Source organism: Colletotrichum chrysophilum, assembly GCF_026319265.1.
Source record: "Colletotrichum chrysophilum strain AFK26 chromosome Unknown scaffold_12, whole genome shotgun sequence".
Classification (NCBI taxonomy): Eukaryota; Fungi; Ascomycota; class Sordariomycetes; order Glomerellales; family Glomerellaceae; genus Colletotrichum; species Colletotrichum chrysophilum.
In genome coordinates this window covers 151,595-173,367 of record NW_026517299.1, presented here as the reverse complement: position 1 = coordinate 173,367, position 21,773 = coordinate 151,595, and the positions used below count along the sequence as shown (strand labels likewise).

Sequence of the window (21,773 nt, the reverse complement as noted above, 5' to 3'; positions counted from 1 at the left end):
CAGGGTATGTATTCGGCTGGGTACCTAGGCGAGCTATGAGGTCTGCTTAGCGCTGCCCAAACACCCTCACGCAACCTCAGACCCTCAGAAGCAGGTCCCTTCAGGGTCCTCAGTGGCTGTGAACTGCCCAAAACCTGACGCCACATCCCTGTCTCGTCCAAACAGGTTTTCCCGGGCGTCATCCGATGAACGGGCTAGACCGGTTTATGTGGGTCCCCGTGTGCCCACGGACAACACTGGCGCCACCAGCCGGGAAAGAATGGCTGGAGAGACACGAGAGATGGGCCCCGATGACGCAAACTTCGACATCTTCGCCCACCGACCCGACCAACCTACCTGCGCAACAACAACAAGCCAACACCAACCCTTCTCGCATGACTAAAATCTTGGCCACGTCAGGCCCGACAGGACTTGCTGCGCTGTTCCACCCACCAAAGCAACACTCACAGGGTACAAACAGCCTACTGCGTAAATGATGTTCGCCTCTTCTCTTTTTGGTCCGCCCAACTGCCGCCCAGGCCCTTGAGTTTTCCCCGGGCCAGTCAAGTGACGCCGATGGAGACAAACGGCCTTGTTCCTGACCCCCGTCTCCATCGTCACGGCACAGCATTCTTTGACGCCCACTCAGGAAGTTAGGGTCTCTTTGGTTGCATCATTGGTCTTGATGGGGTCTCAGATGGGCTGGCCTGCTATGATTCACCCATCTTCTAGGTCGCACCCTCCCTCATAAGGACAGTAGCTTTGGCTGCCCTGAAGTCAAGAGTCCTTGACTTTGTTACTGTCACTTTCCAGCTCCAAATCACAACGTACTAGACAACCCGTCGACAGGCCGTATCTCACAATTCCGGCCGTGTTCCCACCTGCCCACCGACAGCGTCCCAATCCAACCACCTTTCTTTTGTCTTACACGAAGCAAACACTTCTGTCGGCAACATGCATTTCACCGCGATAGTGCCGCTGGTACTGTCCATAGTGGCATTTGTACTCTCCTTCCTGGCCCTCTTTGCCGGCCAGAAGGAGGGCTTCATGGAGGATTACGACGTGATCCGCCTCAACACATCCGGACTCGGTCAGAATGTTCTGGACGTGAGCTCTGATTCATCCGGCGACGATGGAAGCACCTGGGATAGGCTAGTCGGTATCGTCCGCAACAAGACGTCTGACATTATCAACGACATCGGCAACGACATCGCGGATCGTCTCGCCGACGAGCTCGGAATCTCCCACTGGTACTCCCTGCATCTGATGGACGTGTGCCAGGGCGACTTTGCGCCCAACGTCACGGCTCCCAACGTCTGGCTCAACGTCTCTGCCTGCACCCAGCCGAAGCCTGGTCGTGAGTCCCACATCGTACCGCTCCGTTATGCTCCATCACTGACTCTCATCTAGCCAATGTCAACCTCACCAAGATGCTGGACCAAGAGCTGTCCGTCGGCCCCCTGCGTCTGAGCCTTGCTGACCTCGATTGGCCCGATACCATCGAGGACGCTTTGGACAAAGTCAATAAGGCTCTGCTCGCCATCTTCGTTCTCTATGTCCTAGGCATCGGTTTCTCGGGTCTCGCCATTCTTGGCTCTTTTGCTGCTTTCTTCCTTGGTCCCGCCAAGCGTGTGACGATACCCAACTTCACCTTCGCCATTCTTGCGGCAATCGTGCTGTTTGCCGGCAGTTTGGTCACAACCATCGGTGCCAAGAAGGGCGCGGAGCAGCTCAACGACGTAGGCGAAGACGTTGGTCTATCGGCAGAAGCCGGCCAGAAGTTCATGATTATCTCCTGGGTCGCCTTTGCAGTCATGGCCGTCTCTGCCGTCTACTGGGTTACTCAGTGCTGTGTGGCGAGACGATCAACCAAGAGAGGGTACACTGAGAAGCGCCACAACAAGGGCAGCTTCTAAGATTGAACCTTGTTGAAGAATAGTCAACCGAAACCCTGTGGGCCTCTTTTTCTTCAGATTGGATAATTCGACACGAAAGCGATTTTTTGAACCCTGCTTGTCAGGTTTGGCCTGATAGCCGGTCTACAATGGCCACTCCGACATCACGATCCTTTTCATTATTTCAGAAGATACCATTGATGCGACAAATGATTTCTTAGAATGAACAGTTTCGAAACAGAACATCGAAATGTAGCAAAAAGAATAGATTACTTTGAATGGCATGTTTGCCTCAAAACCGTTGTCTGTCGCCGTTTTAGCCTGTGCATGTCATAGACCGCATTGTTTTGGCACCTATTGTCGTCTTCATCCTCGTCGTATTTACACAACTTGTTGCCCCTGACTTCTTCTTATCTAAAGCTCATACTGTCTCTATTTTCTGACGACCTTGTCGTCCTGCGTCTGCCGCAGCAACCGAGTCCCGGCTCCGGCTCCGAAGACCCACTTACTACCGCAGTAGTCCGGAATGTGGGGTACGTCATTCCTCCCTAAACAGGAAAGCACCTTCCCAGCCACGACCTCAGCTGCCCCTCAGCCTAAGCCCAACCTTAGCTGAACTTCAGACTTTCCCCGCCGTCCCAACTACATCTGAAGTCCAACTCGAGCGTCAACTTCAAGCCTCTCGTGCCGAACAGAGTTCCGCCTTGCGCCCAACTTTGCCTTCCCGACCTCGCGATAACCGCTGCATCTTTTCAAGGACCGCCCCCTCAGGAGAATCCTCAAGATGCCTCTCCCATTCAGCAACCGCATCTCGTCCGCCAACAGCCACCCGGAGCTCCAGGACAGTGACGAGGAGGGCGACCAGCTCATCCCGCTTCTCAACCGAAGCCAGGTGAAAGCGAGGAAGGTTTGGGAGGGCTTCCTCGACTTTGCCACCCAGGGCGACATTCTCGGCATCGCCTTGGGCTTGATGTAAGTTCCACTCGTGTGTCAATCGACACATGCACCAGACCCTGTCTCCAGGAGACCACGGCTCGAGAACTGTATCGAATCTCGAGTAGGAATCGCGACTGACCATTTCCCCCCAAGGATCGCCTCCTCGTTCACGGCACTCGTCAACAACTTCGTGAACAACATCTTGATGCCGCCCATGTCCATCATCTTCCCTCTGAACCGCAATATTGAGGAGAAGTTCGCCGTTCTCAAGGGTGGTCCCAACTACAGCCACGAAGACAAGTACACGACTCTTGAGCGCGCCAAGGACGATGGTGCAGTCGTTATGGCTTACGGGTACGTTGCTTCACTGGGAGTGCTGTTCTCTTGTGCGTGACTACTGACTGTTTTCGAAAGCTCTTTTCTCAACCAACTGGTCTCGTTCTTTTGCATCGGCTTCGCCCTCTATGGCCTGGCGCACATCTTTCAACTCTTTTCTCGAGACCCGATCATCAGACCTACGGTCAAGTGCAAGTACTGTCGCAAGCGTATCAGCATCAAAGTATGTGCCGAAATAGTTCAAAGTCGCCGACTGCAATACTGATTTCGTTCCAGGCCCAACGTTGCGTCAACTGCTCTAGCTGGTTGGACGGTCGTGAGGACCGGCCTCTCATGTGATTTTCTCGTTTTCTTTGTTTCCGCAGTCGGATATATACCACTTTGCTAGGTGATGATTTTCTGTTGGAGTCGTCTTTTTGGCATGGCAAACTCGGAGTTGCGGCATGGTGGCTTGGAGGATTCACACTATTACTAGAACACATCGCTATACAAGGCCTTAATTTTGCGGGAACGGCCACTCGTTTCTAATTAGGACGAACAAGGCTTTGCATTTTTCCCACTGCCCCTATGAAGAGTGTCTTCTCCGCTCTGTATGTCTATGATGAACCAATTTCCCATCACTACTTGCATAGTATCATCTCAACTATCCCACCTGGAGATACCCACGCCTTCCTTAGACGCCAGGCATAGTTTCCTCGGGAAGTCCTCGGTTTCGATGGAAATATGTCTTTTGAGCCTTTGGGGACATGACGCAACGCCACATTACGAAAACCAAGCACACAAGGAAGAAAGCAGCAACGCTGAGGCCAATGGCAACTATTGAGATGGTCTCCATCTTGTTGATTGAGGTCTGGGGGATTTGCGTTCGTGGGGGTGATGAGTAAAAAGGCGAGCTTGGAAGTGATAGAATATGCATGGATCTGATACCGCAAGTCTAAGGTTCGGACTAGAAGTGATTTATCCAACTTGTATTTATCCTGGTCCTCCCGCGTCTACGGAGGCGACCTTTATGTTACTGATCAGGCCGATTGTTCAATTCGCTTCCGACGAAGGACACACAGATTCTTTGACTGACAGTGGTTTGTCAAGGAACAAACAAATCTTTCCCTTGTCAGCACATTGTCTAGCTCGACACACACATCACCTGCGTCCAGAGCAACAATGACTTTGACTCAAGGCCACTCAGCAGTGTTCGACACACACGCAACATACACTCTGTACCAAGCCCTACAACACCAAGGCCCCAACGGCTCCAACGGTTCCAATACCAGCAACGCCCACCCAGAAGTCCGCCTTGCCGAACCGAGCCACGGCCGCGTTGGGCGTGGAAGTGGGACTCGCCGATCCCGTCGCCGACCCGCCAGTCTGCGCTGCTCCCGATCCCGTCGCCGAAGCCCCCGTCTCCGCCGTCGCCTGCGCCGCCAGCTTGTCCAGGCCAGCAGTCACCGTGAGGGCGACGGTGAAATTCTCTGTGTCAACATTCCACACTCCCATGCGCACGGTAGAGCCGCTCTGCGTTTGGGTTTCCACAACGCGCATCGTCGACCCTTCGATGGAGCCTTCGAATCCGATGGATCTGGACGATGGAACATGTTAGGTCACCTTTCACACATGTATCCGACGCCCCCGTATTCGTGGAGAGAGCTCACATGTCCTTGTCACTGTAAGTGTGGTGCAGCGCGACGGTCTTGGGGCCATTGATGATGGTGAGGCCGTCCCAGGTGCCGTTCATCACGGAGTCCTCGTCTGCGACGCAGCCGCCTTTGGCGATGTCTGCTTCGCAACCCAGGATGTACGTGGTGGCGGCAGGCTTGGCATCCTGGACCGAGGCGTGGAAGGATGAATTGCCCATGTACGGCACAACGACGTCAAATTTGGTGGTGGTCTGCGCGGCAGCCATGCCGATGAAGGCGACGAGGACGGGCGCGGAATGCTTCATTTTGTTTTTGGATGTTGTGACGCAAGATACAACGACGAGCAACTATTCGTGCGACATGACGATGCAATTGCGGGCTTCATGGCATTCTATATGTATAGTCAACCCCATCACAGAAGTTCCTTTACTTTACGAGGACTGTGCCGCAACAGGTTTACAATACACACACGAGTGCCCAATGTTGGCTAGCCGCTCGTATCCTGCGAGCGTTAAAGCAAAAGAAGAAAAAGGCAGGAGAACATCCACGATATTTAGGCTCCCATCAGCAAGGCAAATCTCCGATTGGGTGCGCCGGTCGACAGAACCGTTTGTGGAGGCAAACGACCCGCTCGAACAACTGTGTGGCATTTCGCGTGGTCAGAAATTGCTGGAGGGCCGTGTTTGGCTGAGCATGGCTGGGCGTGAGCAGCTGGATCATTCAGGATGTGGTGCGAGGACGGTGGGCGGTTGAAGCAGGTTAGCAGAGAAGCATATCGGCAAACCCTTCTCTAGGGCGGGAATGAGTTTGTTTTGACGTCTTTCGGTCGGCCAACGGTGCCGAAATGTGGGTATGTTGATCGTTGAAGCGATGTTCCAAGAGGCCAGACGAATATTATTCGTGCTTCCAGAAGAGGTTGAGAGAAGAGCGTGGGTAAGGCATTTCGTAAGCGTGTCTTGGTCTTTCTGGGGGCTAAGCTGGGAACGAAAAGGGGTGCAGGAACACGAGATGACGAGACAGACTCAGCCGACATGCTTTCTGGGCGTTCTGAGAAGTCTTGGCGATGGCTATGTTTTCCTCTTGGGGACCACTGGTTTGACGGCGTGGGACTGAATTTGTTTCGCGGGTTCTGCTGTCCTCGCTATCGTCGCCATCATCGTGCGGTTGTAGGTATCGTCGTCGGCCATCTCTGACATGCTTGTTCTTCTTCTGTTCTCGGCAAGAGTGGAGTCATCCGTTACCCGTTACGCGATCAGCTCAGGGGCCGAGGACTTGGGGTTGAGAGGTTTGTTGCACAGGCACTGACTGCATCACTGCAGGTAGGCAAGACATGAAGGAATCTCGGCGTCCAGCAAACTGAATGCCGCAATGTCTTGGACATAGGCTGTCTCTCATTCCGACGCCTGGGCGACGCAGCGAACCGCCCGATTCATGACATTGGATCATCGTGGTGAACCGACTTGGCATTGCGCTGTCACGACTGCGCAGTGCAATCAAGCCAGCGGCTGGTCGTAGCTTCCGTGTCGTCCAAAGGGCGCCAAGGGTAGATGTTCGTCTGATCCCTCTACCAAGCCCGAGCGAGCACCTTATCCCTCGTTGACGGTTCTCTCACCGCAACCAGCTCGGCACAAGCTTGGCCTGTCGAGCTCCTCGCAGGTCTCACTGGCCTCGCAGCTTCCGCATCGTGCTCATGTTAAATCAGCGGGGAAGAAGGACGGACACTCACACTGGGTGGTGGTGGCGGGGACCATTGGACCGGGAAAGTGGGCAGGCAGCGGGCAGGAAGTTTCCGACAGGTTCCTCTGGGAGGACTCAGGAGGGAAGGAGCTGGTTGACCTCGACGACCTCGACTGGCCTCAGCCCTCAGGGCATTCCCTCCAGCGTGGCGGGGCGGCGGGCATAAGGTTGTTACGCTGGAATGGGACGGACGGGGTGGCCCTGTCCTCGCCCGGCGCGATGCTGTTGGCCAGTCGTTGTTTTAGCTCCAGTCTTCAGAGCTCCAGTTCATGCGCCCGTGCCCACCCAGTTCATCATATTTTTCTGCGAATTTCACAGTCTTGGCATTTCTTGGCTCTTTTCCCCCTTCCACCTCTCATCGTTTATTTCAGCCGTGCTCCTCCCTCCCCTGCCTAGGTACGCAGTAGGTAGGCCTCTACACTAGCATCCGCCATGGGACCGCCAACCGCGGCGGACGCCCACCTGGAGCGGACTGAGGTTCCCAGCGCAGTGGAGGCACCTCTGGGTCCTGCACATTGACGCTGCTGTGCTGGCTGCGCTGTGCTGTGCTGCGCTGCCTCCTCTGCCACTCTGCGCTCCTCTTGCTGAGTTGCAAGGGCATGTCTGGTATTCGTTTCTTGGCCTCCATTTTGCTACAAAGAATGCCAATTGCTCACCTTCTCTCGCCCAGCCTTGGCCGGCAAGGACGGCGCATTGGCAGAGCCCTTTTCCTCCTTCGCTCACTTGATCAGGTCCCCCATCTTCGTCTGCTGTCGCATTTCAAGTCCAGCATATGACCAGACCTTGAACAACTCCAACGCTCCCTCGTCTTTGTCCTCCCCTTGCCATTGCTACTCTCGACACCCCTCGCCGACGTCGCCCTGCACCAAGCCCACGCCGCCGTACCTGGCCCCCGCGAACGACTAACGGTCCATTGTGCATTTCGCGATACAGATACGCACCCGCATCGGGACCTCCGCGAAACGAACGAACCCACTCTCCGCCGCCGAAACGAGAACAACTCCTTCTGGATTTCTTCCTCCCTACGCTACCTTACCTTAATAATATTACCACCCATTCCAAGTCCGACCCAGCTCTCCTACCCATCCGGCTGGCTTGCGGGAACTGCCTTGTCTAAGTAGCCCGCCTCCGATGAGCCGCCTCCCGTACATGAGTTCAGCATTTTGACGTCAATCGCCACTGCTGCACCTTTCGCCCTCTTCCCCGGTGCTGTCGATTACCTCCGCCGCTGGCCCATGTGCTCTGTGTGCCCCGTCACTTCTCGTCACAATGAAATACCCTCAGCCGTTACTCGCGTTATTGTCATTATGTCTGGTCTCCTCCAATACCGTCCTCGCCGAGGATATTACCACCGTCCCGATCTACCTACCGCACTACGATGCTAAAAGCTGGTCACTGGTGCGGGGCAGCGTATTGTCAAGTGTACGAAAAGAAATCCAGAGGAGCTATGGCTCCCCCCCTTCGTGTATGCGCTCTCCGGTAAACTGACTATGATTCTGCTGCAGAATTCCAAGGAAACGACATATACCATCTTCTGCGCGCCGCAAACGCCCCCAAATTGCGACCTTGCCCTCGAATTCCCCTTCATCTTCGTTGAAGGCCAGCAGACGCTCGACTTCCACGGCACCAAGACATCAACACTGTACGTTTAGGACCCTGTCTCTCGAGTTCGAGGTTAGATCCGACAAAGGCTGATACGCATGAATAGGATCGCGGACCTCGGTTGCACATTAGGCGGAACAACGGCAGCGACGTGCTCTGGCTACTCGAGCCTGAAGAGCGGCTACTCGAATGGCAAACTGACGGGACCGACTGAGGTGTCCTGGACCTCGTCCCTCACCGGCTCCGAGGTCCAATGGGGTGTCCTGACTCTCGCCGACAAGCCCGACAAGACTGAAGCTATGCCGACGGCCGCGCCCACCGACGGCTCAAATTACGACGACTTCCTCTACACCGGCGCCATCTCCTCCTCCATGCCCGTCGAGACAAGCCCCAGCGCCGCGTCGCGTCTCGAGACCCGCTGGGTAATCGCCGCATCAATATGCAACATGCTGGTTGCTACCGTAATAGCATAGTAGCATGCGAACACCATTTTCCGAAAACGGTGTACATATACACCGTAAAGATATTCATGCAGACATGCGCTAGTGCAGAGGCAGCGTTCCTCTAGAATACGAAAATGGGTCGGCGCGATCCCACACGTAGACAGAGCAAAGAGGAACGTGCGTCGGGGTGATGATGGGCGAGAGGGTCGCTGCCCTCTTGCCGTCGGCGCGAGATATTGGCGGAGTGCTGGAGAGGTTGGCACCCACTGGGCAGCCTATTATTACTTGATTTTGTTGGCGATCCAGGTCTGCTGTTCACGCAATGTGCTCCCAATTGGAGTGATACCCCCATATCGGCGTTATACCAAGTTGCTTTTGTTTCCACGGGTACAGTTCTTATGGCAAAAACACGAAAGCTACATACCATCACCCTGACTGAGACTGCGGGGAGATGTAGGTCTCGGGGTTGAGAAGAACGCCGGGGCGTTGGAGTATTCTACAACAACAATTTACAACCGTCACCGATGTTCCATAGACTTGGCACTGCGTGACTGTACATGTGAGCGAAAGACAAAAGGCCCCTTTCGAAAGCTTCACTAGCATGGCGAGGATTGCAAGGAAACGGGCGCGTGCGCGAGAGAGAGAGGGGAGCAAAAGATACAGAAACAAAAACGCCACTGATACATCTGGACTCATTACTCGACTGCAGCACTTCGGCACCCAAGCGTCATGTCACCTCGGAATCATGCGATACCACCGCCTGCCTGGGCATGCTGTGCCGATGTCGTGCTGCCTGCCGAAGCGTGCTCAGCATCATCCACCCGGCGGCTCCTACTACGACAGGTCCCCATGGCTCACACGAGCATGGCACTGAATGCTACATACCATCTCGCTTTGTGAGGTGCTCGTCACACCTCGAAACACGCCGTGGCGTCGGGCATGGAGACGCAATTCAACAAATCACGTCGTCATGAACAGTGTGGAAGAGACTGGACGTCTCCAAGTGGAATTGTTTGCAAAAGGAGTTACTGATGTCATGGAAACACCCACGAGAGGTAACCAATCGAGCAGACGAGTTCAGAGCCGTGAAAAAAGATTCATGATCATTAGGTGATTCCAGTAATGATAACTATTAAACAATACTCCGTGCTCCTTTTTCCTGTTCATCCAGCCAAACGCCCCGGCCATTCAAACCATCAGAAAAGTTGCACCAATTCCTGGCATCAGATCAGAGAATGCCCCAGAAGAGAACTTGCGATCCAGCAACAATCGCAGCAACGTTCCAAGCGCCGAGGACAAGACGATGCCCGTCATTGCATTTCTCGCCGAAACTCGCTTGGTCTGTGAAGCCTGCCTTGAAAGAGCCGTCGCCCTTGAGCCTGATCTGGTGCTTGACCTCGTAATCAATGGTGGTCTTCAAACCGTTTGCCCCGGGTTGGCTTCCACGAGAATCGATGTTGAGTTTGCCCGAAGTAATGTTCTCCTGCAAAAGGTCGAAGTTGCCATTGGCGCTCAGTGACCCCTTGGCAGAAGCATGCAGTTTGTCGTTCAAAACCAACTAGGTTAAGATAGCCTGCTCGATTTTGTTGGAATCAATGTCGTTGGCGGAATCGCCGGCGTAGCCCTGTACAGCTTCGAGAGCGCTCATCATCTGTCCGAGACCTACGGACTGATCATTGCCGCCAACGTACCACTTTTGGCCACAGACGACGCCAGTGTCATTTGCGGTGCAGGCATTGGCAGCAGCCTGGGTCGTGGGGGTCATCAGTTTGAGAACCTCGGGCTTGAGCTCAGGCAAGTCTTGGGCCGACTTGTACATGAAGCGGGAGAGATATCCCTTGAATGTCTTCATATCCGTGTTGCATGTGCCGACAGTCTCGCACGCAGGTTCGTACATGATGTTTGTGCTGTTCTCAAAGGGGCCAAAGAAGTGCTTGGAGGTGTCCAACATCTTGACCGCGCGATCGTGCCAGACAGATTGTCCAGTGGCGTTGGCCATGACGGCCGCACCATACAGGTAGATGCCCGTGGAGTACGTGAAGGAGAGAGGGTTGACCTTGGTGCATTCGTCGCGAGAGTCGGCGCCATCATAGACCTTCAGGTCAGCGTCGATGAAGCCGACCTTCTCTGACCAGTCCCAGACCTTGTTGGCCCAGTCAAAATACCTCTGTTCGCCAGTGGCGCGACCCAGTCGTGCAGCGAGCTGGAAGAAGCCGCCGTTGCTGACTGAGTTCTTGTAGTTCAGGCCGTTGGGGTTGCTCTCGTAAATCTGCCACAATAGACCGCCGCCACAGTGAGTTGTGTTCCAGCGAGATGCCAAAGAATCAAAGATGTTGATGCCCATCTGGAGCCAGGACGGGGCGTCTGGATTTGGCTGAGTGAAGTTGCGTTCAGCAGCGGCCATGACAGCAAAGCCCCAGAAGCCCAGATCATCATTGCCCTCCTCCGAAGCGTGTTCTGGGGGCATGAAGTCGAAGTTGGGTCCTGTGTTGACCTTGGCAGTGAGGGCCTGGGCGATAACTTCGTTGTAGCTTGGGTCACCAGTGTAGTGGTAGTAGTCCAGCATGGCTCCCCAGAGGGCACCGGCCTGCCACCAGTAATAGGGTTCTGGCAGGTCACCGACCATCTGGAAATACATGTGTCAGTGAGGACCTCGGGGCAGAGGACAGGTGGTGGATGTCGACGTACCTTGGCGTCTGATGAGACGTTGCCATTGTAGTAGGACATTGCGCCATGAGCAAGGCTGCCGGCAACGGCCTTGATGGAATCTGGGAGGCCGGTCAGCAAAGTTGTTTGAAGGGTGGTGGTAGGCGGGTATCGCTGACTTGTGTTGTTGAGGTCGAGTGTGTTGGGCTGCGTGTAAGGCACCGCCAAAGCACCAGCTGCTGCAGACGCAACGAGGGCTGACTTGAAGAAGACCATGCCGCCGACTTGTGGTGGAGAGACTTGGAAGATCAACAGATGAAAGTCGGTTCCAGAATAGATGCCGTCCTGATGTCAAGCCGGGGACCTGGCCGTTGACGTGAGGATGTCGTAGACGGGGCAAGCCAGTCTCGATGATTTGAAGAGGACGGACGACGCTTAGAGATGGGTAAAGATGGAAAGCCAAGCTATCGCAAAGCAAAAGAGAGCGTGTGCCAGTCGGATGGATGTTGGATGGGAGATGTTGGAGGAAGATGGATGTCTGGAGGTGAGGTTGGGTAGATATACCCCAAGGCCTTGAGGGGAGCGCTTATGGCAACGGAAAGAAGGAGTCTGGTGACTTCCACAAACGAGAGTGTTAGCTGCCTCTTTCGGACTTGGAAGGCAGGGGAAGACACCGAAACGAGCAAGAGAAGGTAGGAAGCAGCGTCAGATCAACGAAGCTGCTGTTGCGCAAGGAATGAACGACTGTCCTGTGGTGCGTATAAGCGGGCAACCAGTTACCGGAGGCAATGGCGATGGCAGATCCACAACCAAGCTGGGAAGGTATGTAGTTTCCAGCACCGATGAACACACACGGGCACGTCAGGAACACAGAAAGTCGCGGAAAGAGCGTGGTAAGGAGCAGGAACCAGGGATGAGGGGCGGGAAGGCGCTCATGAACCGGCGGCCCGGCCGTCTTAAGGCGAAAACGTCAAGAACCGGACCACCTCAGGGGCTTGGAGGGTTGTGGGGGAAGCAAGGCACTTACGCTCCCCGCATTGGCATTTCATTGGCATTGCAGAAGACAAGGAAAGGTGCAGGGGCTTGTTGTCGAGTCCCTCCGTCCCTTCTCTCTACCAAAGTTGCCAACCCACGGTCCCATGTCGACGCTTTCCTTCCACTTTCTTTGATTCCTTTGAGACCCAGGCACACCTCACATTGCCCTTGCTTGGTCGAGCTTGCTCTTTCCCATCCACAAGCACGTATTGAGCAGGGAAGCAAGCTGGCGAGAACAGGGCCACCACGTTTGAAAAACATTCGTTGCTGACCAGCGGAAGAGGAGCGCTAGTCATGCACACGCAAGTTTGATGGCTGAAAGAGGCACGGCGGCGGCAGAGCTCCAGCCTGGAGCCGCCGAAAGGAGACGCAGAGTCAGCAGTTGCGATGAACTCGGCGCTGAATGGAGAATCCATACATGCGCTGGAGAGAAACGACTGGTGCAGGCCCCCTGACTGTCCAGCACCCCCATGGGAGCTCATGGGAGATCGGCTCGTCCGACAAGCTTGTCCAGGTGCCAGTGAGTGACTCTGGCCCACTGATTGGATGCTTGTTTAGCGTTGATCTACTTGAGAGCCACTAGCTCGGGTTACCGTTACTTTGGACTCGACATTTGAAACAGCGGCGCACCAATTTTAGCCGCCTCTAATTGGGAGAGGCTTTGCACCTATGCAACCTCAATCCGAGTTAATACTCTGGGTCTGGCACAAAACTGCGGTAGGGTAGCCATAAGGCGACCAAGTATCATAAAAAAAAAGGGACCGCTTTCGGGGACGGTGACGAACCAACACGGGCTCGATCCCACCGGCCGCCCGCTTTGGGTCCAAATTCTGTCCGCTGTTAGGTATGGAGGTGCGATTTCGGGTGGCCCACTGGCGCCGTCTCGCTGCTCCTGTGAATCGATAGATGTCTAGGTATTAACGGAAACCCGCAACTGACTTCCTGGCCGTGTATTCCGAGACACCCTGCTGGTTCGTTCCCGCGACGACATGCATGGTCCGCTACCGCCCTACTGGATCCCGAGCACCTGGCTGACTTGGTTCACTAAAGTTGACTGGCTGGTTCCCTTGATGCTCATGAACTTGATGGCACACCGGATGCGGACCCGGCAGGTTCTGAAATTCTTCAAAAGGCTCACCCATCCTCCCAAGGCTTTGAAACCCACTTCCTCCCTCATCCTCAAACACGGGCAGAAAAAGAAACACGAGAAAATGCTAAGCAGAAGGAATTGCAGCAAATAAGAACGAGAAGAAACAAGTTAAGAAGAAAAAAACCCCCGAGAGAAAAAAAGGAGGAAAAACTCATGAAGAGAAGCCCCCAAGTAAAACCAAACCAACCAAAAACGAATTAAACCAAGCCAAAACAAACTAAGCCAAACAAAACAAAACAAAGTAAACTAAAATCATGGCCTGTGAAGGCCGCGCAATTTTTGGAACCTTGGATTTGACCTGGGATTACACTGCCTCCAGGTTGGATTTCTCTTTTTCAGTCTTTGTTAGCTTGTCTAGCGAGATGGAGATGAAGATGAAGAGCCGTTGATGGGATGCTCTCTTGGCTGTTGTCAACCTGCGTTGAGCCTGAACAGTTTCCCCCCTTCGCTCTGGTCGTTGACTTCATCGTCGTTTCTGCTGTAAAGATACGTTTCGCAGATGCTTCGTCGTGGTTCAATATTCCATGGCTGCAGGCTTCGTGATTTACTGGATTGTCTATCATCTATCTGTATATGCATTTTCGTCCAAAAGTTGCTTAAGCAACTACCCCGTTCGCCGCCACTTCTTTCCTCTCCTCGTCCGCCTGACGTCCAGCACCACGAACCTCGGCCAGCGTCTTCTCGATGGAAGACAGGAACCTCGTGACCTCATCCTCTGTGCCGACCGTGATGCGTAGACAACCCAAGCATCCATGCTCTTTGCCGCGGAACCGGACGACGACGCCCTTATTCTCGGCCAAGCGCTCGTATACCGCCAGCGCCGTGACGTTGTCCGGCTTACCCTCGGCGTTGAGCATCTCATAGAGCAAAAAGTTACTCTCTGTACCGCCCCTCAGCCTTCCGACACCTGGGATCTTGGGAAGCCCAGCGATGATGCGATCTCGCTGCGTCAGGATTTTGGTCCGGTTGTCGCGCATGACCGCCAGACCCTTCTCGGAGACGGCGTAGCATGCGAGGGCGCTCGTGGGGCTGGAGATGTTGTACGGCGCCTTCATCGCGTTCAGGAGGCGGGCAATCGGCGGTGACGTGAAGGCGGCGCCGAGACGGATGCCAGCCATGCCAAAGGCCTTGGAAAGGGTCTGCATGACAACGAGGTTGGGCCACTCGAGTACCCACTCGGCGAGGGAGCTGCCTTCGGGCGCGAAGTCAATGTATGCCTCGTCAAGAACGACGACACCGTTCCACGTCGGGTGCTCCATCACCCTCCTGATATCATCCTTGGACAACACGGAGCCGGTGGGGTTGCCGGGTGTGCAGAGATAGACCAGCTTGATGTTGTCCTCCTTGCTGAGAGTGTCGAGGATGGCGTCCGTGTCCATGGCAAACTCGGGAGCGGGCTTCAGGGGCACCTTGACGATGCTCACGTCGTTGATCTGGGCCGAGACGGAGTACATTCCGTAGGTAGGCGGGCAGGTAAGGATACGGTCCTTGCCGGGGGCGCAGAAGCATCTCAGCAAAGCGTCGATGGCCTCGTCACTGCCGACGCCAACGAAGACATTCTCGGATCCGAGGTTCTTGGTTGTGTGGGTGTGGGTGTTGCGTAGGCTGCAGAGCAGCTGCTTCAGTTCGGGCTGGTGAGGGTCAGGATACCTGTTCAGGCCCAGGAAGTCGATGCCCAGATTTCCCGCTTCAAAGTTTGACTCTAGCGACGGGCCATAGGCATTCTCATTGGCGTCGAGAAGGACGTTCGTTCCGTCATCCTTGTAGTCGCTGTCAGGGGTGTCAGTTTTCCGGTCAAATCTCATGCAAGTGTAGGGTGAGTTTGGAGAGCAAGACTTACTCTCTGGCGCATCGATAAGGCTCGAGAGCCAAAACGTTTGGGCGGGCGCATTTTTCCAAGTTGAAGGGCGACATGGTGAAGATACGAGTTGAGATTGCTGATCTGCTCAACTGCTATCACGATGTATTCGGCCGTCTTATATCCAAAGTCCAAACTGAGATTCCCAGCTTCGAAGTTGTATCAAGACCCTAGCTGAGTCAACGGATCACAAATTCAAGAACTGGATCCTCTCCCCGAGCATCGGCACGGCACTTGGGCGACGCTGTCTGCCCCGCGGTCATGGATTGACCAATCACGATGATTGCATCCGATGTCCCCGCCCCGCACCAAAAAAAGAGAGCAACGTTCATTGGGAGAGACGATTGCCCAATCGAGAATTCGTTCTGAAGTGGGGTGGGCGGGTCAACGGTTTGTCACCGCGGAAAAGAAGCCGAAGCCGATTCCGCCATACTGGACGTGACCGACCTTACCTTATCCCAAGCCGAAGCCGAGATGGGATGGACTTGATTGCTAAGACAGACTTTAATCAACTGGATTATAGTTGCATTGAGAACAACATCAGCTTGGAATCTTCGAAAGCCGGTGAAATGTAAGGCGTGAAAAAAGCCTTGCACCACGTATATCCTTTTAGCTCAACCACAAATTCGATCTTACTTTGACCTTGGCCAAAGAGAAGCTGCGAGGTCACGTTTGGAGCCGGTGTCGACTGCCTGCGATACGTTCTTCCTCCGAGTTGTGTCTCGCCTGTTATTACGTCTACGCCTCCCACCTGTTGAACATATCTTCTGGGAAGGCCTCCATCGTTCTAGCGCAACAAATTTTGCGATATCCAGCTTCAAGTTTGAGACGGCTGACGGCCTGCTTAAAGGCCGGCTCTCCCCGCTGGCCTAGGGCTGCGGATCATGGCGAATTTAGGCTGATTAGCCATCTTTCTCATCAACCGACTGCAGGTCGTGGACAACGGTCTGGACAAGCTTCTCGATAACAGCAGACCAACCACGCCAAGTCGGTTGCGCAGTCTGTTGGTCCTCGCCATTCCGACGTCCCAGTCATATTTTCCCCTCCACTCTCACCGGCGCGAATCGAAGCCTCTGCCGACCTCCCCATCCATGACAAGCTAGTGCTTCTTGATGTGACGTCCATGGAGCTCTCGGGCAGATTGCTTGCGAGCGCATCCAAGACTCCAATTACCCCTCACTTATTCCCATTATGACCCTGGTCAGATCTGGGGAACTTACAGGAGCCATCATCTTTTTGACAAAAAGCTGCAGCTATCGTTCGTCGTTGGATCCTAGCACGCGGAGACAGGCGTGGATTACATGGTCCCAGACATGATCTAACCCATTTCATAGGCGGCGCTTCTCTGCCCGTCTCTCCATCGGTCTGCACCCCATTTCCGTTCTGCCGGATTAACGGCCCAGTTGATTGCCATGACGCAGTCGAACAGGATTGTCGGGAATCGTATATGAAGACGGTGCCCATCTGCAAACGTGGAGATGTAGCCGTTGCCTCATCTCCGAGCTTCCCACCATTTCGTGGTAATCACAGCGGCCCTTCAAGTCGCCTCGTGTTTGGTACCATCCAATCGACAGCGACCATGCAGTTTTTCTCAATCGCAGCTCTCGTCTCTGCAGCAGCGGCGGCCGCGGCCTCGCAGTGCGGACTGAAGAAGCTGGAGAACTTGGTAACATTTGGCGACAGCTACACTGACGAGATGCGCCTAAGCTACTTCGCTAGGAACAACGGCAGCGCTCCGCCCCCGGGACTTCGACTTGGGGAATCCAACTCGACAGCGAGCGGCGGATATGCCTGGGGTCGTTTCGTCGCCAAGGCCACAAACGCGAACTACAACAACTATGCCGTGGCTGGAGCTACCTGTTCTAACGAGATCATCTCACGAGAATTCGCTACCATCAACCAGCCGTTTCCCTCAGTGATGGACTACGAGATACCGGCTTACAAGGCTGACATCGCATTCGAATCTCTGTACCCCAACAGGCAGGCGAACAACACGGTCTACGCGTTGTGGATCGGAACGAACGACCTGGGTTATGGTGCCTTCCTGACGGACTCGCAGGCACCTGGAACGACCATTTCCACGTATGTGGATTGCATTTGGGAGGTGTTTGACAACATTTACGAGACGGAAGGCCGTCACTTCGTCCTCCTGAACCTGGCACCTCTGGAGGAGTCTCCTTTGTACGCAGCAGTGGAAGGTGGAGGTTTTGGAGACAGCCAGTTCTGGCCGAACAAGACGCTTTACAACACGACGGAATACCAGTACAAAATGCTCGAGTACACCACGAATGTCAACACCATGTTTGACTACGGGGCGCCATTTCACCTGCTTGTCAAGAAGAGGTGGCCCGGAGCGAGCTTTTCCATCTTCGACGTCCACAGTATGCTGCGAGACATCCACGCGGAACCATCCAAGTACCTGCCTCCGCCGGCGAACGTGACGGGCACATACAGGGTCTGCGATCCGGTTACGCGCGAGTGCGTCGACTCTTCGGAACCAATGGCGGGGTTCTTGTGGTACGACGAGCTGCACCCTTCGGAGCGTGCAGGTAAGCATTTGTTCATGTTGGTCTTGGTTCTCGTCTCTCGGCTGACGTGGGTGGTTTGTTGCAGACGAGATTATAGCCCAGCATTTCGTTGATGTTGTCTTCGGGAACTCGACATACGGTACGACATATGCGGCTTAGGAGTTAGTAGCTGGAGACACACGGGCAGGTCCAGTCGACTTCTGCTGATGAAGGTCTTGGTGCTCAACCAGAAGAACCCTGGATCAATGCTTATTGTATACGTACAAATGATCATTCAGCTGTGAGAATGATGTTTAATGAAGTGCCCTCCAAGACCGCTCTCTGCGTGGTGACAGGTGTACTGCGTACCTGACCCTGGATGGCTGCAGGCACCCCCCTGGTTGGGTGCGGATGTCTTCAGACCAGTCAGCGACGCCTCGGCTGTCCAGGTTAGCCTCCACTGCCGGTGCCTCCCCTTGTTTAGCCTCGGACGCAGCCCCACTTCGAATCCTGCCCCAGCCGGCCAAGTGTCCACACTCTCAGACCTGTGGCCCCTTCCCAGACGACTCACAGGGGTGGAAGAAAACCAAAGCCAAAAAAAATTTCGTTTCTGCGTTCTTTTCCTGCCGCGAATGCCTGATGGACACACACACACATACCACACACACCTCTTCTCTGCTACCGGTCTGCCTCTTGCGCGCGCAGTCAATCAATCAACCACACACCCATCACACACGCGCTGCCTTGTCTCACATACCTATCCCATACGTTGACGCTTAGGTCGTTTCTGCAGCAGGGCAATCAGGGACGTCCGGCCCGCGACCACACCGCACCTCATCGACGCCGCCACCGAAGCCATTGCTCACCGCACCTCCTCCACGGTTGTCCGCCATTCTACCTTACCTTACCTATTCTCCGCTTGCTGCTCCACGCGCGCCGTCACCTGCACCAAGACGACGGATCTGCCTTTGATTCCCTCGTCACTCCTTCTCGCATCCCGTCGAGGGTACTTTCCCCCTTGGTACCTTGACTGCCCGGCCTGATCAAGCTCGGCATTGGCACTGAATCAAGCATCAACCCGCCCAACCCAGAAACTGTCCGTTCTCGACTGCCTGTTCTAGTCGTGTCTTACTGGGTTCGCGTGCCGGGCCATCCATCGGACGCGGTTCCATTACACAGAGCGCAAACCATTATCGGCAATCTCTATTTCTCGTTGCGCCTCATCTCTCACCAGCAACTATTCCATCTGGCGCCCCGTCCATCCATCCACGTCACTACCGTCTCCTGGCACCCCATCCCTACTCACCGTACCCATCTCTCAGCCCTCTTCTTCCCCAGTTTGCCATCTCACACCCCCGTGCACCTTTCTGTCGTTCTTTGCGCACCTTGAAGTCGCAAGAGTTTCTACAGACAGGAGTACCTACGGCAGAGAAGCCGAGACAAACAGCGCCAGCCCTATCCCAGGCACGCCCACGCGCCATACCATCCAGCCAGGCACCCCCGAGAGCATTGAAGGGACAGCTGGATCCGTGTCGTTTGCATGGTTGTACCTTAAAACGCAATACTTGTTGCCGGCTTGTCGAATCGCTCTCTTACTGGGCCAAGCTGCTGGTTGTCGGCCTGTCACTTTGTCTATCTGAGAGATCGCCCAAGCTTAACCGTTGATGCACCGGTGGCACCCCTGCTCTCCACCGCTCATCACACACGTCGAGCAGCAGCAAACCAGCCAGTCAACCGACCAGCCAGGTCGACCCGCGGCCCGGACAGGCCAGGACCTCTTCTCCTCGCTCCACGCACTCCTCCCGCCGCGCCGCTCTCTTCCTTGTTGCGGTCGACACCTCGAAACGTCGCCCGCTGCGGCCGCCGCCAACCGTGCCGCGTCCTCCCTCACTTCTTCCGCCCAGCTTAGCCCAGCCCCCGACCAGCCAGTCAATCCATCAGCCAGTCAGCCGGCCAGGAAACCAGCTCGTGTCTGACTTGCCAGACCAGACAGAGCCTGGAGTCTAAGTTTATTGCTACCTCAACGCTTGTCGCAGCACCCTAGCCCGAACTGTTCCCCTGGGCAGGCACGTCGCGTCAAGCCCCATACCCTCCCCCCCCAAACCATAATAATAATAATAGCTCCGCGCCCATCCCATCATCCCGTCCCAGCCATGTACGCTCCCGGCTACGGCTTTCAGGTCTCCAATGTCCCTCCGACCTTCAACAACGCCGCCCCACCTCCAAATCAGAACCCTCATATGCAGCAAGGCTCTGGCCCTACTCAGCCAGGCCAGCAGATGATGTACAACCCCAACCAATTCGCTGGCATGTCTGGTGGCCAGCCAGGCTTTGTCGGAGGTCCCAATCCTGCGATGATGTCTGGCGCTGGTCCTGCAGGCATGATGCAGAACGCCGGCATGCCGCACATGGCCGCCAATGGTCAGAGTAAGCTCTCCCCTTCCTTGTCCTGTCTCTCCCTCTGTACGCCCAACCTGCCCAGCAGACTTTCGTATATGCGTTGCGCCTGATGACGCTGCCTGAAGCCGCATGTGCCTCCTCACGGGGTCCGTGTCGGCCGTCGTGGCGAGATGTCATCGGCAAGGCTGTTCAGGCTGGACCCCATCGGCATCACCATCACCATCACCACCAGCACCCGCAGCATCGGAAGAACACGTCGTCAACGCGCAGTCGCAGTGCCTCTTGATCATCTGAACACGGAAACACGCGTTCGCTAACCTCAATGTCTTTGCCAGTGGCCTTCCAAAACCCGTATCAGGGCAATCCCTACGGCGGTAACATGCCCGCGCCGGGCGGCCAACATCCCAACTTTGGGGGAATGCAGGGCTTCCCGATGAACGCGGCCATGACGCCTCAGCAGCAGCAGCAGATCATGATGCAGCAACAGCAGCAGCGTATGCAGGCGCAACAGCAAGCGCAACAGCAACAGCAACAACAAGGGCAGGCAAACGCTGGTGGGATGCCGTTGGGATCGACACCGCAAAGACCGATGAGCGCGGCGCAAGGGGGTCACGGGTCACCAAACAGTGCTATGCAGCATCAGCAGCATCAGCAACAGCAGCAGCAACACCATCAACAGCACGCCCAGCAACAGCACCCGCAACATCCCCAACAGCAGCAGCAGGGCCAGCCCCAGCAGCAACATCCACAGCAAGGCCAACCTCAACAACCCCAGCAACCACCTCATCAGCCGCCTCAGCAGCAACAACAACCTGGTCAGCAGCAACAGCAACAGGCGCAACAGCAACAACAACAACAACAACAACACCAACAGCAGCAGCAGCAACAGCAACACGCCCAACACCAACAGCAAAAACAGCAGCAGCAATCTCAATTCCCAACTCCACAGGCCCCGTCGCACGGCCAGCCGCCGGCAACGACAGCACCTCAGCAGCAGCAGCTCGCGGCCTCTGTTACCACCCCCCAAACCCCGACCTTTCCCCCACACAACCAGAATGCGACGGTCAATGGCACCTCCACGGTGTCTACGCCCTTGAGCCCTGGCAGCGAATCACGGGAACAGGAACGATTTTCACTGCTGCTTGAGATCAACCAAGAACTGCTGTACGAGTCAATGCAACTACAACACACTTTGACCGAGTTGAAGAAGGAAGCTGCGCCAACAGGAGAGGGTGACCCAGCGAGGAAGCCCTCGCAAGAGGAAACCGCAGTCCAACAGGACTACAGCCAGTAAGTTTCAAAGCGACAGGATCCTTCAATGGTTTCCAAAGCTGACGTCGTGTTTAGTTGTATGCGACGACTTCAAGCGAACCTGGCATATTTGGCTGCTTTGGCAGATAGGAAAGGCAATGTCCAAGTACCGCCGTCGCCGGCTTACCTTTCCTCCCCGCCGTTGAACATGACGCTGAAAGTCCGTCTACAAACTCCGCCTGGGGACGTGGCGGAAAACAATCCGGACCCGACTACGGACCGCCAAGAAAGGTCTAGCTACCTCACCGAGCTTTACAACAAGCTGCAAGCCCTCTTTCCCAACGTTGACCCAAAGAAGGAGCCG

At 55.2% G+C, this 21,773-nt stretch overlaps 8 protein-coding genes across 8 annotated transcripts; 5 read left to right on the top strand and 3 right to left on the bottom strand.

Annotated features, from left to right (window-relative positions):
* Positions 1–933: 933 nt before the first annotated feature.
* On the top strand, positions 934–1,895 carry COL26b_002421 (uncharacterized protein; the record flags this gene model as incomplete). Its single annotated transcript, XM_053175342.1, has 2 exons — positions 934–1,336; positions 1,390–1,895. The coding sequence occupies 2 exons, from the start codon at positions 934–936 to the stop codon at positions 1,893–1,895; spliced, it is 909 nt and encodes a 302-aa protein (XP_053040648.1).
* A 763-nt stretch (positions 1,896–2,658) lies between these two features.
* COL26b_002420 (uncharacterized protein) lies at positions 2,659–3,485 on the top strand (the record flags this gene model as incomplete). Its single annotated transcript, XM_053175341.1, has 4 exons — positions 2,659–2,846; positions 2,964–3,164; positions 3,225–3,369; positions 3,423–3,485. The coding sequence occupies 4 exons, from the start codon at positions 2,659–2,661 to the stop codon at positions 3,483–3,485; spliced, it is 597 nt and encodes a 198-aa protein (XP_053040647.1).
* An 888-nt stretch (positions 3,486–4,373) lies between these two features.
* COL26b_002419 (uncharacterized protein) lies at positions 4,374–5,085 on the bottom strand (the record flags this gene model as incomplete). The annotated part of the gene is made up of 2 exons (XM_053175340.1): positions 4,374–4,722; positions 4,796–5,085. The coding sequence occupies 2 exons, from the start codon at positions 5,083–5,085 to the stop codon at positions 4,374–4,376; spliced, it is 639 nt and encodes a 212-aa protein (XP_053040646.1).
* A 2,701-nt stretch (positions 5,086–7,786) lies between these two features.
* On the top strand, positions 7,787–8,592 carry COL26b_002418 (uncharacterized protein; the record flags this gene model as incomplete). Its single annotated transcript, XM_053175339.1, has 3 exons — positions 7,787–7,915; positions 8,023–8,159; positions 8,226–8,592. The coding sequence occupies 3 exons, from the start codon at positions 7,787–7,789 to the stop codon at positions 8,590–8,592; spliced, it is 633 nt and encodes a 210-aa protein (XP_053040645.1).
* Positions 8,593–9,790: 1,198 nt separating this feature from the next.
* COL26b_002417 (uncharacterized protein) lies at positions 9,791–11,484 on the bottom strand (the record flags this gene model as incomplete). Its single annotated transcript, XM_053175338.1, has 4 exons — positions 9,791–10,120; positions 10,229–11,188; positions 11,251–11,330; positions 11,388–11,484. 4 exons carry the CDS (start codon positions 11,482–11,484, stop codon positions 9,791–9,793), a joined length of 1,467 nt encoding a protein of 488 aa, XP_053040644.1.
* Positions 11,485–13,989: 2,505 nt separating this feature from the next.
* COL26b_002416 (uncharacterized protein) lies at positions 13,990–15,307 on the bottom strand (the record flags this gene model as incomplete). Its single annotated transcript, XM_053175337.1, has 2 exons — positions 13,990–15,163; positions 15,234–15,307. 2 exons carry the CDS (start codon positions 15,305–15,307, stop codon positions 13,990–13,992), a joined length of 1,248 nt encoding a protein of 415 aa, XP_053040643.1.
* A 1,523-nt stretch (positions 15,308–16,830) lies between these two features.
* Positions 16,831–17,938, top strand: COL26b_002415 (uncharacterized protein; the record flags this gene model as incomplete). Its single annotated transcript, XM_053175336.1, has 2 exons — positions 16,831–17,800; positions 17,865–17,938. The coding sequence occupies 2 exons, from the start codon at positions 16,831–16,833 to the stop codon at positions 17,936–17,938; spliced, it is 1,044 nt and encodes a 347-aa protein (XP_053040642.1).
* A 1,973-nt stretch (positions 17,939–19,911) lies between these two features.
* On the top strand, positions 19,912–21,452 carry COL26b_002414 (uncharacterized protein; the record flags this gene model as incomplete). The annotated part of the gene is made up of 2 exons (XM_053175335.1): positions 19,912–20,185; positions 20,494–21,452. The coding sequence occupies 2 exons, from the start codon at positions 19,912–19,914 to the stop codon at positions 21,450–21,452; spliced, it is 1,233 nt and encodes a 410-aa protein (XP_053040641.1).
* Positions 21,453–21,773: the final 321 nt, after the last annotated feature.